Below are 14,746 nucleotides of genomic sequence, written 5' to 3'. Positions count from 1 at the left end.
TGAGCTCTAATACATTCAGGTTCATGTGCTGCATCATATTTTACACAGGGTTTGAGGGTTATGTCACAGGGATGTCAGGCCCATTCCACCCAACATTTCAGGTCAACATACAGGTCAACAGGACAATAGGTGAATAAAGCAGCAGGGCACCGCAGGGACTTGATAAAGTCAGTCATAATGATGATCCAGTCATTGGTGCAACAAGCTTCTCTGTGTTCCATCATCGACTGCTAGTGTTGAACTTGGAGAAGAAACTTTCTTCGTACCTGTTGATGTTCATCTCATTGAGGGCCTTATTCCTAGAGAGAGAGAGAGATCATGAGAAGGTGTTTCTCGAGGGCTTGGAGCACAAAGAGTGTATGTGATATTTGACAAAACTGCCTTTTATATGATTTTAAATGTTAAATGCTCTATCAGATGGTAAAACATTATGGTCATTGTAATTGTAACTTTTAAAAATAAAGGCAAGGTCAGTATCATGTCAGTATCGTGGTCAGAACCATGGTCAGTATCATGTCAGTATGACCACATTTTGAAGTCTAATATATATAAAAGTATAGATTTCTTAAATAATTTATGATGTTTATGATTAAATAATTACAATCAATGAAAAAAAATGTTTTGCTCCCCCACTTCCTAGATTAGGATTTGGGTTTTGGTCAAAACCACTTGAACCCCAGCATCCATATTCTGGAGGGAACCCAAAATAGCCGATCTACAAGCTCACAACGAGCAGTGCTGCGATGCATTGTTGGACTACTGTAATGCACTTCTCGTCGGGATCCCCAGTAAGGGCCTTCAAAAGCTCCAATACGTTCAGAACAGCGCTGCTAGGATCCTGACGAGAGTGCGCAAATACGATCACATCACCCCATTCTCAAATCACTGCACTGGCTTCCCATCTCCTCCCGGACAGAATTCAAAATCACCCTGTTAACCCACCAGTGCATCTACGGAAATGCCCCCCCCCTACCTCAAGGAATTGATCGAACCACAGACCGCCACCCGCAGCCTCCGATCCGGAAGTAGTAACAAGCTCAAGGAACGGCACACCAACCTCCGCACTGGGTACATACACACATGAGCGTATGCTGACGGCAAACGCTACGCTACGCTACGCTAGCCCCGTCCACTCTCATGTTAAGTTAAAAAACGGAAGTTCCGGTCCGGTTTTTCCTATAACATGGGAGTGGACGGGACTTCCGAATTCCGGGTGTCAAGTTGACGCTCATGTGTGTATGTACCCACTATGGGTACATACACACATGTCCGTTTGCGACCGTTTCGCGTCCGTTTCTAGCGTAGCGTTTGCCGTCAGCGTACGCTCATGTGTGTATGTACCCTATGGGTACATACACACATGTCCGTTTGCGACCGTTTCGCGTCCGTTTCATACCGTTTCCGTTCGCCGGAAGTCCCATCCACTCATGGGAGTGGATGGGATTTCCGGCGAACGGAAACGGACGCGGAACGGTCGCGAACGGACATGTGTGTATGTACCCTCTGGGAGATCGAGCATTTTGTGCAGCTGCCCCCCGGCTGTGGAACTCACTCCCAGACCATCTCCTCAATCTGTGAACACTTTTAAGAGAGTACTAAAAACCTACCATTTTAACAAAGCATTTGGTTAGCTTTTTAAGCCGGTTTTAATATCCCTGCCTCTCCTTTTTAAATGTGTTTTTAAACTTGTTTTTAACCTGTTTTATACTTTTTGATTTCTGCAAATGGTTTTCTATCGTGTTTTATTATGTACTGTAGCACTTTGAGGTTTGTTTCAAATGTAAAGTGCAATACAAATAAAATGTATTATTATTATTATTATTGTGAGCTTGTAGATTGGCTATTTTTGGCAAAGAGATTTGATATACAGGGAAATAAGTGGTATAGATGCGCTCCCCCACTTCTAAAAGTAGCACTACACACCTGCCTATACTGACCTATGTCTGTTGATCTGTTGTCTCTGACTTACAGTTATAGGTCAATTAAGTGTATTGAAAAACTGACTGTAGTCTCTGGGTTTGGGCCAGTGTAGCGTTGATGTGGTCCAGCTCTTGTCTGCGCTGCTTGTCCAGTCTGGCCTGCTGTCTCTCCATCAGTAGAGCTGAACGGGCCGACGACACACGAAAACGGTCCTGCTGCTCCTCTAGCACCTGCTCCTCCATCTCCAACCTCTGTGCACGCACACAAACACACACACACACACACACACACACACACACACACACACACACACACACACACACACACACACACACACACACACACACACACACACACACACACACACACACACACACACGCACGTGACGTTGGTATTACTGTACTGACAACATCTGGATGACAATTTTAGTCCTAATCCTGAAGCCGAAAATAGCAGACCTACAAGCTCACAACGCGTCACATTGTAGAGAGAGCTTGTAGATCTGCTATTTTCAAATAGCTTATGTATAGTATACTAGAGTTTCGGGGGGCTACGCCCCCCTCCACCTCAGCCGCGCACGGGGCCCAGTGGGCCGCGTGTATATTGGGGTACTGAAATTGCTGGAGTAAAACTGTGGAAAAGTTAAAAAAAAAAAAAAAGAAAATGTGAAAAAAATATATTTTTGATGTTTGAGGGGGACCCCCGCGGACCCCCTGCTGGTCTACGGACCCCCTGTGGAGTGTTGGGACGCGCGGGGACCCCCCTGGAACATGGCGGTTAAATTGCTGGAGTAAAACTGTGGAAAAGTTAAAAAAAAAAAAAAAAAAAATTGAAAAAAATATATTTTTGATGTTTGAGGGGGACCCCCGCGGACCCCCTGCTGGTCTACGGACCCCCTGTGGAGTGTTGGGACGCGCGGGGACCCCCCTGGAACATGGCGGAGCCCTTTGGTGTTTTTTTTTTTTTCATGAAGGTGGTTGCTTGTTTCTGGCGCTTGTTTTTAGAGGACCTGGCAACCTGAACTTGGCAACCCGAGTTGTTTGTTTTTGTGTTTGGGATGAACATGGCACGTGAAGGACGGACATAGTGTGATCGAGACATGAGTGAAGTGAAAGTAACGGCCTGGGTGGAACAAAGGAGGTACGTAAGAAGGGGGGGGGGGGTTGAAGCAAAGGAGCTGCGTGTGTGTTGGTGTGGAGGAGATGGGCAGAGTGCAATGGCAGCGCAAGCCAGCGCATGCTGGCGGTGGCGTTACACCAGAAATGGTGCCTGGAGAAAATGGTGACCAAAACATTTTTTGGGAAAAAAAGGAAAAAGCCCCCGCACCGGCTGCCTGCTGTTGTGGTGATGAGGTCGTGCGCACGGTAAACGGTACGAAGCTGCCTCCCCTTCCGTTTTGTCCGACATTTGGTGAGTAGAATTAATTATGTTGCGCGGTGGAAAAGGTGTAGTGATCAGTGAGATGTCCCCTACGCGAGGCGTAAATTCAGTGCGGGCGCCGTGGCGAGTCAGTTGGCGACATGTGGTCTGGCGGTGCGTTGTTTATTCGATAACAGAGCTGTGGGGTGTCGCACCCAGGGTGCGGAAGTTGCTCGCCATTTATATAGTTAGATAGGGTTAAAGAATCTACACCATGAATTTAAAAAACAAATCAAATATTTAATATCATATTGTTTATGTCCCTGAAATGTTTTTCAAAAGGTTTGAGCCTAAATCAAGCCTCAGATATACTTATTCCAACTAACTTCTCTCTGGCTTATAAAGCACTTTTACCTGCAATACCACATTGTCCTGATTTGGCACGTGGCGCTATTGAGCCAGTTTGTATGCATGTTATCTCCTGGTTCTGTGTGGAAAAAGTAAAAAAATAAGAAATAAAAAGAAATATATATATTTATTTATTTTTATGTTGGAACTGAAAAACGGGAGGGTTTGTTCCGCTAGTGACGTCCCTTTCGGGGGCAAATCAGTTTGGCCTGTTTTGAGACGAATTTACATAAAACCCCAGATATGCTGTGAAAGCCTGAGTGCTCAAACTGGGGTATTTTTTGGGATAGAAGAGAGGTAGGGGAGTCCAAAAACACAAAAAAGAAGAAAAAGTTAAAATTCATGGTGTAGTCCCTTTAAAGTGGTAAAACCGATTTTGATACAATACAAACACATTTTGCTTGGGAGTGGGACCCCCTGGGACCCCATCGAGGACCCTTGGGGGGGGGGCAACCGGGCCCCGCTTTGAGAACCACTGGTGTATACTTTGTTTACCTTCCTCTCTTCAGTTTGATACTTCTGGAACTGAACGGTCTCCAGCAGGCTCTGAGGAGAGGCCTTCTTGGGTTGGCTGGGTTGCAGCCGGGGGGCTCCCAGTACGCCCAGGGTGGCCTGCGTGATGTCGTCTCCGATCAGCTCGCCCTGCAGCTGGTTCAGTTGGTCCGTGCGGCCGATGTCCTCGTTCCACTCCTGCTCCCTGCGACGCCTCTCCTGAGACTCTGCCGCCTGGAGAAGGATCAGTGTTGATTTTGACAGCACATTTTGATTTAGTTTTAGTTATAGTTTTTTGAATAAAATTCCATTTAGTTTTAGTCAAATTTTTGTCATCTGAAATGTTTTAGTTTTTGTCTAGTTTTAGTTGACTAAATATCATAAGATTATAGTTGGCTAAATCTACAGTTGATTTCGGCGACTAAAATGTATTTTTGCGGTGCCTTGATGGCGTTGTGATGGCGGATTTTACACTTGGTTGCATGCTGAAAATAGCAGATCTACAAGCTCACAACTCGTCGCAGCGCGACGGGTTGTGAGCTTGTAGATCTGCTATTTTCAGAGCACAACACCCGAGGGCAACCAAACATGAAATTACTTTCTGTCTTTTAGCTCTACTGGATCTCTTCTCCACTAGTACCTCACTAACATTTTAGTCTAGTTTTTATTTGTTGATGAAATTGTATTTGGTCTTAGTTTTAGTCATCGTAGCGTAGTTTTTATTTAGTTTTCGTCAGTGAAAAAAGGTAGTCGGCGAAAAATCTTCACCATAATTATGTTTAGTCAACAAAATCAACACAGGGAAGGACGCTGCGGTGTCATTTCAGAGAAAACCAGAGGGTGGCAAAAACACAAGTGAACACTTCTTTTTGGAAAGTAAATCAAAAATAAAAGAATGGAGCATTTTTGAAAGTGTTCACCTATGATGATATGCAGTGGTGTGAGTAACTAAGTGCATTTGCTCAAGTACTGTAAAGTTTTGAGGTATTTTTTACTTCAGAGGCTCTTACTCCACTACAATTATATGAAAACTTGAGTTACTAGTTACTTTGTAGATTTTGATTATTATTACAAAACATGTGTATGTTGGGACGTTCTGCATAATGACTACTTTTACTTTTGGTACTTTAAGTATTTTTACGCCAATACTTTTACTTGTAATGGAGTATTTCTACATTGCAGTATTGATACTTTTACTTAAGTATGAATTTCTTTGACTTTTTCCACCACTGATGATATGCCTAAAAAAGGGACAACAAGGTTGAAAGTAGTGCATGAATGTATGATTGCAGGCAAGAAAAGACATAAGACAAAAGAAAAGACAAGTCTATGTAGATGGTTGGGTGTGGAATGAGATGCATTCAGCACAGAAAATGTTCATAAAATAATTGAATTTGAGATTAAATGTCAACACAAGGGGGTGGCAATCACCAAAATAATAACTACCTGGGCCCAGTTGTAGTCTTCGGTATTGTGTAGTCTGATGTGTGCGTGTGGACATGGGTCCTAGCTACCTGGGCCAGGTTGTAGTCTTTGGTATCGTGTAGTTTGATGTGTGCGTGTGGACATGGGTCCTACCTGGGCCAGGTTGTAGTCTTTGGTATCGTGTAGTTTGATGTGTGCGTGTGGACATGGGTCCTACCTGGGCCAGGTTGTAGTCTTTGGTAGCGAGAACTGCTGCTTTCTTCTTCTCCTCCTCAAGCTTCTGAAGCTGCAGAGCTTTGTTGTTCAGGCTCACTCTGCTCCAGTCATACTGCTGATCTGACGGACAGGAAGCACATGTGTGTATGTATAGTGAGTGAGTGTGAGCAAGTGCAATATAATAGTTTGGGCTATTATATATTGTATATAGATGTTTAAACTGCCTCATACCATTGCCATTTCTTCCTACCAAGCACTCCATGTATGTATGCGCATCTCAAATAATGAATGTAATATGTAATAAAGTTCTATGTTAGTAAAACTTGGGCCGCCAATGGCTTAGTGGTTAAGACACACACTGTGCCACATACGGTATAGGCTCTAATTGCAGGTTGCAGGTTCGATTCCCGAGCCCAACAACTTTTGCTGTGTGTCACTCCCTGTCTCTCTCTCCCTGTTCCTGTCTATCTCAACTGTACTATCCAAATAAAGGCAGAAAGCCCCAAAAATATTGACAACAAAAAATAAATAGGCCTACTCAAATGTTACAGTTTACCTCAACATCCTGATTGATCCAGAATTAGGCTGTATGCACAGCAGCGATATTGGAAAGACATTGGGCCTCTTCTTACTTCCTTCACGGGTGTTACCATTAAGGCTCTGTTCCATTCTGGTCAAACAGTGTCAGGGTGCTGATGTTGTGCATGTTGGCTCACTGTCACTGGAAACACCAGTGGGGTCTCAAAGTGTGATCCAGGGACCCTCATGGTTCCTTGAGGGGGTTCCAAATGGCCCCTTATGGATGTGTAACTCTGAGAGTGTACAAATGGAACCAAAGGGTCCATTGGGTTCCGTTTGCACACTCTCAGGGGTCCTTGAAATTAAAACGTTTGAGAACCACTGTGCTACACGAAATGGAACAGAGCCTTCATTAGTATTATTGGTAACACTTGTGAAGGAAGTAAGAAGAGGCCCAATTGCTGTGCATAGAGCCTAATGTGGAGAGGGGATGTGCGTGCACATAAGGGCCTAGACATTTGAAGGAGACAGGATGAAAGTCAAACCTACCCTCCAACCTCTGCCGGTCCCGTGCTGCCAGCCGCTCACACTGCTGCTGGTGAAGCCACGCTCGGAGCTGCTCCTTCTGTCGCCTCAGCCTGGCCTCGCTGCTGGGGTCTTCGCCCACCAGACCGGGCAGCATCATCTGCGCATCTTCAGTTTTCCAGAGCTCTGGGTCGTTCATGTCATACTCCCGCCGACTCTGCGGATGCTGGAAGTGCTGGCGGTACCCGACCACAGCCGCCTCCATCGCGCGCTGCGCCTTGACCTGGCGGCCATCGAGGAGAAGCGCCACTCTGTCGCTGCGCACCATGTCTGCAGCTGTGATGGGAACACAACAACACACGCTAGGCTAGAGCCAGACCGATATATCGGCCATTATTTGACTTATTGGATGACATCGATATCTGCAAATTATGCAACTGATGTGTCCCGATTTCTAACCACTTTTAAGACACTAGACTAGAGGTTTGAGCCGCTACGCGGCCTTCACACCTACTGTATGTTGCACCACCAACCCGACCGATATGCCCATATATGGAGATCTCTGTATCTATCAGTCCTTTCCTTTAATGCCCATACATGGAGGTCCATTTAGCAGTTCTTATCAATGATGGACAAAACCTCCTAACTCCACTTTTTGTTTTGTTTTTTTCATTTCCTGAAAAATGAACATTTTGGAGTTAGCTGGTTTCTGCCCGACAGCAGAGATATGCTCATGCGTGCGTGCGTGAAAGGGAGAGAGTAGGCTACTCTATCACTGTTTTGAATAGATAGCCTACCTACATAAGCAAACTCGTCAGACTCGATCAAATACATCTATGATATATATGATATCTAATGATGATATCTAATATAATGTGAACTTTTCTCACCATGTGCATCCAGTGTCTGTTTTTCTGCCTCCTCTTTCGTCTTCTTTTCTCTCACTTGGATGTCAAGCGCTTCCGTGTCAATCTACAACACACATTAAATGTCATGTCACCATGATGTACAAGGATGGACAGTAAATCAGCAGGCTTAATAAAACTTACCAGTGGAGGAAAGTAATTAAGTACATTTACTCAAGTAGCCTACTGTACTTAAGTACAATTTTGAGTATTTCTAATTTCAAATACTTTTACTTCTACTCCACTACATGTCAGAGCGGCAAATATTATACTTTTACTCCACTACAATTATTTGATAACTTTAGTTAGTTACTCTGTAGATTATTATTATTACAAAACAAACATTATCCACTTCAGCCTTATATACATTTTGCCCATTTGAAAATAGCCGATCTACAAGCTCACAATGCGTTGCAATGCGATGTATAGAGAGCTTGTAGATCCGCTATTTTCAAAATATTTCAAACATTTTATACATTTGAAAACTTGTAAAAGGGGACATTTTGCATAATGAGTACTTTCTACTTTTAGTACTTTAAGTACATTTTGATATACCAATACTTTTGTACTTTTACTCAAGTAAATATTTTATTCCGGATTTTTACTTGTAACAGAGTATATTCCTACATCGCAGTATTGATATTTTTACTTAAGTACAAAATGTGAGTACTTTTTCCACCACTGCTTCATAAAACTTACCCCTATCGTTCTAACTGTGTCGTTAAAGATCCTCTGTCGCCTTTGTGTCTCTATGTTGTGACGCCTGTCCAGACATTTGGCAGCAACGCGGTCAGACAGCAGTTCAACATTGAACATTTTAACTAAGTGGATCTTTCTTTTAATCTATTAACAGAGTGTCTTTACTTCTTATGACTGAGGAAAATGTCCAAACACAGTGGTTGCTCAGATACCGTACAAACACAGTGGTTGCTAGGATACCGTCTAAACACAGTGGTTGCTAGGATACCAGATCTCTGTATGTGCTCGGAACATTTCGTCTTTCTCCGTAAAACAAGGCAGGTCGCTTTTTTCCCCTCCATGATGAATGTGGACAATTAGTTTGAAATTGTTTAAAGCACAATGTGGTGTCCCCAGTGGTGTAAAGTAAGTACATTTACTCATGTGCTTTGCTTAAGTACACTTTTGAGGTATTTTTACTTTATTGGAGTATTTCCAATTTTCAGTACTTTTACTTCTACTCCACTACATCTCAGAGGCAAATATTGTACTTTTACTGCACAATAATTATTTGAAAACTTTAGTTACTAGTTACTTTGTAGATTTTGATTATTATTAGAAAACATAGGCCTACATTACACACATTAGCCCTACTGTATATACATTTTGGCCATTTGAAAATAGCTGATTTACACACACATACGCTCACAATGCCTCACATCGCGATGCATTGTGAGCTTGTAGATCTGCTATTTTCAAATAATTTCTTTTTACGTTTTATACATTTGAGAAATGGGACTTTCTGCAGAATGAGTACTTTCTATTTTTGGTACTTTAAGTACACTTTGATTCCAATACATTTGTACTTTTACTCGAGTGCCCTTCATAGGGTGTGCAATTAAGTGTGGGCTAATGGTGCACAGCACAACATCTTTATGTGTCTGTTGAGGTACGGTGTGGGGAAAGGGACATTAGGTGCAGCTGCACTGTTGAACCAGCAGGTGGCTTAGAACTCTACAATAGACCAATTATTTGTTTACTAACATTTAGACTGGACGCACAGGTGATTGTTTCACGCAATCAATTTCCAACCTGTTGTTTCGGGGTGCGCTGGTTTCAGCACACCCCAACCCCCTCTTGTGTGTTGGCTAGTGAGGCGCGTCCTAGCGAGAGCTGATAGAATGGGTTTCATTGCGCGCATACTGGTTGCACGCATACTGGTTCTCATCAGTGTGACGTTGTCTGTTAAGGGGTCTATATACAGTACAGTAGCCTATATATAAAACACAAGCATATTGATGTTGTAGAAACTCCACGTTTACTCTGTTGCACCTCGTAGCCTGAGTTAACTTGTCTTACATGTAGTTACTAAGTATAAAGTAAGTTTGACTCCATTTTAACCATGTATTTTGTGGGACCAGGAGAATCCTCACTTCTCCAAATCTATTCTAATATACTTATACTTGTGCGGACATTACCTTACCTATATCTATGAATGATCTGGAGATGTTTCATTTTATCAACTGAAGAACTGAGCTCTAATACATTCAGGTTCCTGTGCTGCATCATATTTTACACAGGGTTTGAGGGTTATGTCACAGGGATGTCAGGCCCATTCCACCCAACATTTCAGGTCAACAGGACAATAGGTGAATAAAGCAGCAGGGCACCGCAGGGACTTGATAAAGTCAGTCATAATGATGATCCAGTCATTGGTGCAACAAGCTTCTCTGTGTTCCATCATCGACTGCTAGTGTTGAACTTGGAGAAGAAACTTTCTTCGTACCTGTTGATGTTCATCTCATTGAGGGCCTTATTCCTAGAGAGAGAGAGAGATCATGAGAAGGTGTTTCTCGAGGGCTTGGAGCACAAAGAGTGTATGTGATGTTTTTTTTTGACAAAACTGCCTTTTATATCATTTTAAATGTTAAATGCTCTATCAGATGGTAAAACATTATGGTCATTGTAATTGTAACTTTTAAAAATAAAGGCAAGGTCAGTATCATGTCAGTATCGTGGTCAGAACCATGGTCAGTATCATGTCAGTATGACCACATTTTGAAGTCTAATATATATAAAAGTATAGATTTCTTAAATAATTTATGATGTTTATGATTAAATAATTACAATCAATGAAAAAAAATGTTTTGCTCCCCCACTTCCTAGATTAGGATTTGGGTTTTGGTCAAACCCACTTGAACCCCAGCATCCATATTCTGGAGGGAACCCAAAATAGCCGATCTACAAGCTCACAACGAGCAGTGCTGCGATGCATTGTGAGCTTGTAGATTGGCTATTTTTGGCAAAGAGATTTGATATACAGGGAAACAAGTGGTATAGATGCGCTCCCCCACTTCTAAAAGTAGCACTACACACCTGCCTATACTGACCTATGTATGTTGATCTGTTGCCTCTGACTTACAGTTATAGGTCAATTAAGTGTATTGAAAAACTGACTGTAGTCTCTGGGTTTGGGCCAGTGTAGCGTTGATGTGGTCCAGCTCTTGTCTGCGCTGCTTGTCCAGTCTGGCCTGCTGTCTCTCCATCAGTAGAGCTGAACGGGCCGACGACACACGAAAACGGTCCTGCTGCTCCTCTAGCACCTGCTTCTCCATCTCCATCCTCTGTGCACGCACGCAAACACACACACACACACACACACACACACACACACACACACACACACACACACACACGCACGTGACGTTGGTATTACTGTACTGACAACATCTGGATGACGATTTTAGCCCTAATCCTGAAGCCGAAAATAGCAGACCTACAAGCTCACAACGCGTCACATTGCAGAGAGAGCTTGTAGATCTGCTATTTTCAAATAGCTTATGTATAGTATATAGGGTTAAAGAATCTAAACCATGAATTTAAAAAAAAATCTAATATTTAATATCATATTGTTTATGTCCCTCAAACGTTTTTCAAAAGGTTTGAGCCTAAATCAAGCCTCAGATATACTTATTCCAACTAACTTCTCTCTGGCTTATAAAGCACTTTTACCTGCAATACCACATTGTCCTGATTTGGCACGTGGCGCTATTGAGCCAGTTTGTATGCATGTTATCTCCTGGTTCTGTGTGGAAAAAGTAAAAAAAAGAAGAAATAAAAATAATTTATATATGTATTTATTTTTATGTTGGAACTGAAAAACGGGAGGGATTGTTCCACTAGTGACGTCCCTTTCGAGGGCAAATCAGTTTGGCCTGTTTTGAGACAAATTTACATAAAACCCCAGATATGCTGTGAAAGCCTGAGTGCTCAAACTGGGGTATTTTTTGGGATAGAAGAGAGGTAGGGGAGTCCAAAAACACAAAAAAAGAAGAAAAAGTTAAAATTCATGGTGTAGTCCCTTTAAAGTGGTAAAACCGATTTTGATACAATACAAACACAGCCAGGGTTGATTAAGCCCCGACTTACGTCCCAGTAGCACCCACGGTCAGTCCTATAGGGAAAGACAGGGCCACTCAGTCCGCTTCTCCGGAAGTACTCTGCCGGGACTCGGGGAGGCTCTGGCACGTGGAGGGACTAGGCACTGTGGGTTGTCTGCTGGCCGGGCTCCTCCTTCGTCTCACCAGGTCCAGGACCTGAGCGCTGCGCCAGATCAGATGCACCGCCCCGATCCAAACATTTCCTTCCTACCACTAGATTGGGCCGTCTAATGGTATTAGCTCCGCTTGCGGTACGCTGGAATGGAATGGCCCTCCTAAAGGCCTCACCGCGTTTTTTTGGGGCTTCTTCCTCACGGAAGACACAGCATGGGGCGCTCCCCCCGGCTGGGTTGCAGCCGGGGGGCTCCCAGTATGCCCAGGGTGGGCTGCGCGATGTCGTCTCCGATCAGCTCGCCCTGCAGCTGGTTCAGTTGGTCCGTGCGGCCAATGTCCTCGTTCCACTCCTGCTCCCTGCGACGCCTCTCCTGAGACTCTGCCGCCTGGAGAAGGATCAGTCGCAGCGCGACGGGTTGTGAGCTTGTAGATCTGCTATTTTCAGAGCACAACACCCGAGGGCAACCAAACACGAAATTACTTTTTGTCTTTTAGCTCTACTGGATCTCTTCTCCTCTAGTACCTCACTAACATTTTAGTCTAGTTTTTATTTGTTGATGAAATAGTATTTGGTCTCAGTTTTAGTCATCGTAGCTTAGTTTTTATTTATTTTTCGTCAGTGAATTATGTTTTATGTTTTGTTTTTTTATGTTTAGTCAACAAAATCAACACAAGGACGCTGCGGTGTCATTTCAGAGAAAACCAGAGGGTGGCAAAAACACAAGTGAACACTTCTTTTTGGAAAGTAAATCAAAAATAAAAGAATGGAGCATTTTTGAAAATGTTCACCTATGATGATATTCAGTGGTGTGAGTAACTAAGTGCATTTGCTCAAGTACTGTACTTAAGTACAGTTTTGAGGTATTTTTACTTCTACACCTCTACATCTCAGAGGCTTTTACTCCACTACAATTATATGAAAACTTGAGTTACTAGTTACTTTGTAGATTTTGATTATTATTACAAAACATGTGTATGTTGGGACGTTCTGCATAATGACTACTTTTACTTTTGGTACTTTAAGTACATTTTTACGCCAATACTTTTACTTGTAATGGAGTATTTCTACATTGCAGTATTGATACTTTTACTTAAGTATGAATTTCTTTGACTTTTTCCACCACTGATGATATGCCTAAAAAAGGGACAACAAGGTTGAAAGTAGTGCATGAATGTATGATTGCAGGCAAGAAAAGACATAAGACAAAAGAAAAGACAAGTCTATGTAGATGGTTGGGTGTGGAATGAGATGCATTCAACAAAGACAATTTTCATAAAATAATTGAATTTGAGATTAAATGTCAACACAAGGGGGTGGCAATCTCCAAAATAATAACTACCTGGGCCCAGTTGTAGTCTTCGGTATTATGTAGTTTGATGTGTGCGTGTGGACATGGGTCCTAGCTACCTGGGCCAGGTTGTAGTCTTTGGTATCGTGTAGTTTGATGTGTGCGTGTGGACATGGGTCCTACCTGGGCCAGGTTGTAGTCTTTGGTAACGAGAACTGCTGCTTTCTTCTTCTCCTCCTCAAGCTTCTGAAGCTGCAGAGCTTTGTTGTTCAGGCTCACTCTGCTCCAGTCATACTGCTGATCTGACGGACAGGAAGCACATGGTGTGTATGTATAGGCCTCTCAGTCACAGAGCATAGCTGTGAGTGAGTGTGAGCAAGTGCAATATAATAGCTTGGGCTATTATATATTGTATATAGTTGTTTAAACTGCCTCATACCATTGCCATTTCTTCCTACCAAGCACTCCATGTATAATGAATGTAATATGTAATAAAGCTCTATGTTAGAAAAACTTGTAGGCATGTTACTCGCCCGCCCCGGGTCCCGTCTCAAACACACACACACACACACACACAGATCCGTAACGGCCGATCGACAACAGGCTTTTCAAACCGAGCGTGTGCGTACAGCGCGTATTTATAGATCCAAGTGATTATCAATGATAGCGGCTACACCAGGCGCGCGGATACGCTTACGCGAGTCCCCCATACGCAGACTTTAAAAATAGGACTGGATCTAAAAGTGCGCGTCTGCGTATATGTGTTTTTTTAGTAGAGTACTATAGTCTGGTTGCCCTGTTGGGCAACCACACTAATAAAGAAAGTGTATAGAGTACTATAGTCTGGTTGCCCTGTTAGGGCAACCACACTAATGAAGGATCCCAACCCTACACAATGAACATAAAGAATAAAACAAACCATGTAAGGGGAAATACAACATTATGAACATAAAGATAAAATAAACCACATAAGGGGAAATACAACACTATGAACAAAGAATTAAACAAACCATGTAAGGGTAAATACAACACAATGAACATAAAGAATAAAACATAAAACCATAAAGGGTAAATACAACACTATGAACATAAATAAAACAGACAATATAAAATGGTAAATACAACACTATGAGTAGGGCACTGCAGGGAATTGAACCCCATCCCGGTAAACCAGGAGAACCACACCAGAGCCTTTTTTTTATGTTGTTATTTACAAATCATGGTAACATTCACTCATTTACATTTCAACAGTAATGTCACTTCACAATTTTCAATGTAGATATTCATCTATACTCTTTGTCCAGAGTGACTCACAATAAACAAGGTAAACACATACATAGAATACAATCACATTCAAATACAGTAAATGGAAGTTAAAACAAAACATACATTACAACTGAAATATTTTTTGTGCAAATATTACATAATTTCCAATGATATTATCCATATCCAAGA

The 14,746-nt window shown here is 42.5% G+C and overlaps 1 protein-coding gene across 1 annotated transcript; it reads right to left on the bottom strand.

The window, feature by feature from the left end:
* Window positions 1–220: 220 nt before the first annotated feature.
* ribc2 (RIB43A domain with coiled-coils 2) lies at window positions 221–8,586 on the bottom strand (the record flags this gene model as incomplete). Its single annotated transcript, XM_084059529.1, has 7 exons — window positions 221–299; window positions 2,005–2,171; window positions 4,184–4,414; window positions 5,823–5,941; window positions 6,890–7,201; window positions 7,756–7,837; window positions 8,470–8,586. 7 exons carry the CDS (start codon window positions 8,584–8,586, stop codon window positions 221–223), a joined length of 1,107 nt encoding a protein of 368 aa, XP_083915655.1.
* Between the last annotated feature and the right edge of the window lie 6,160 nt (window positions 8,587–14,746).

This window comes from Gymnoscopelus microlampas (genome assembly GCF_963454915.1).
Source record: "Gymnoscopelus microlampas genome assembly, chromosome: 6".
NCBI lineage: Eukaryota > Metazoa > Chordata > Actinopteri > Myctophiformes > Myctophidae > Gymnoscopelus > Gymnoscopelus microlampas.
This window is presented reverse-complemented; position numbering and strand designations above follow the sequence as displayed.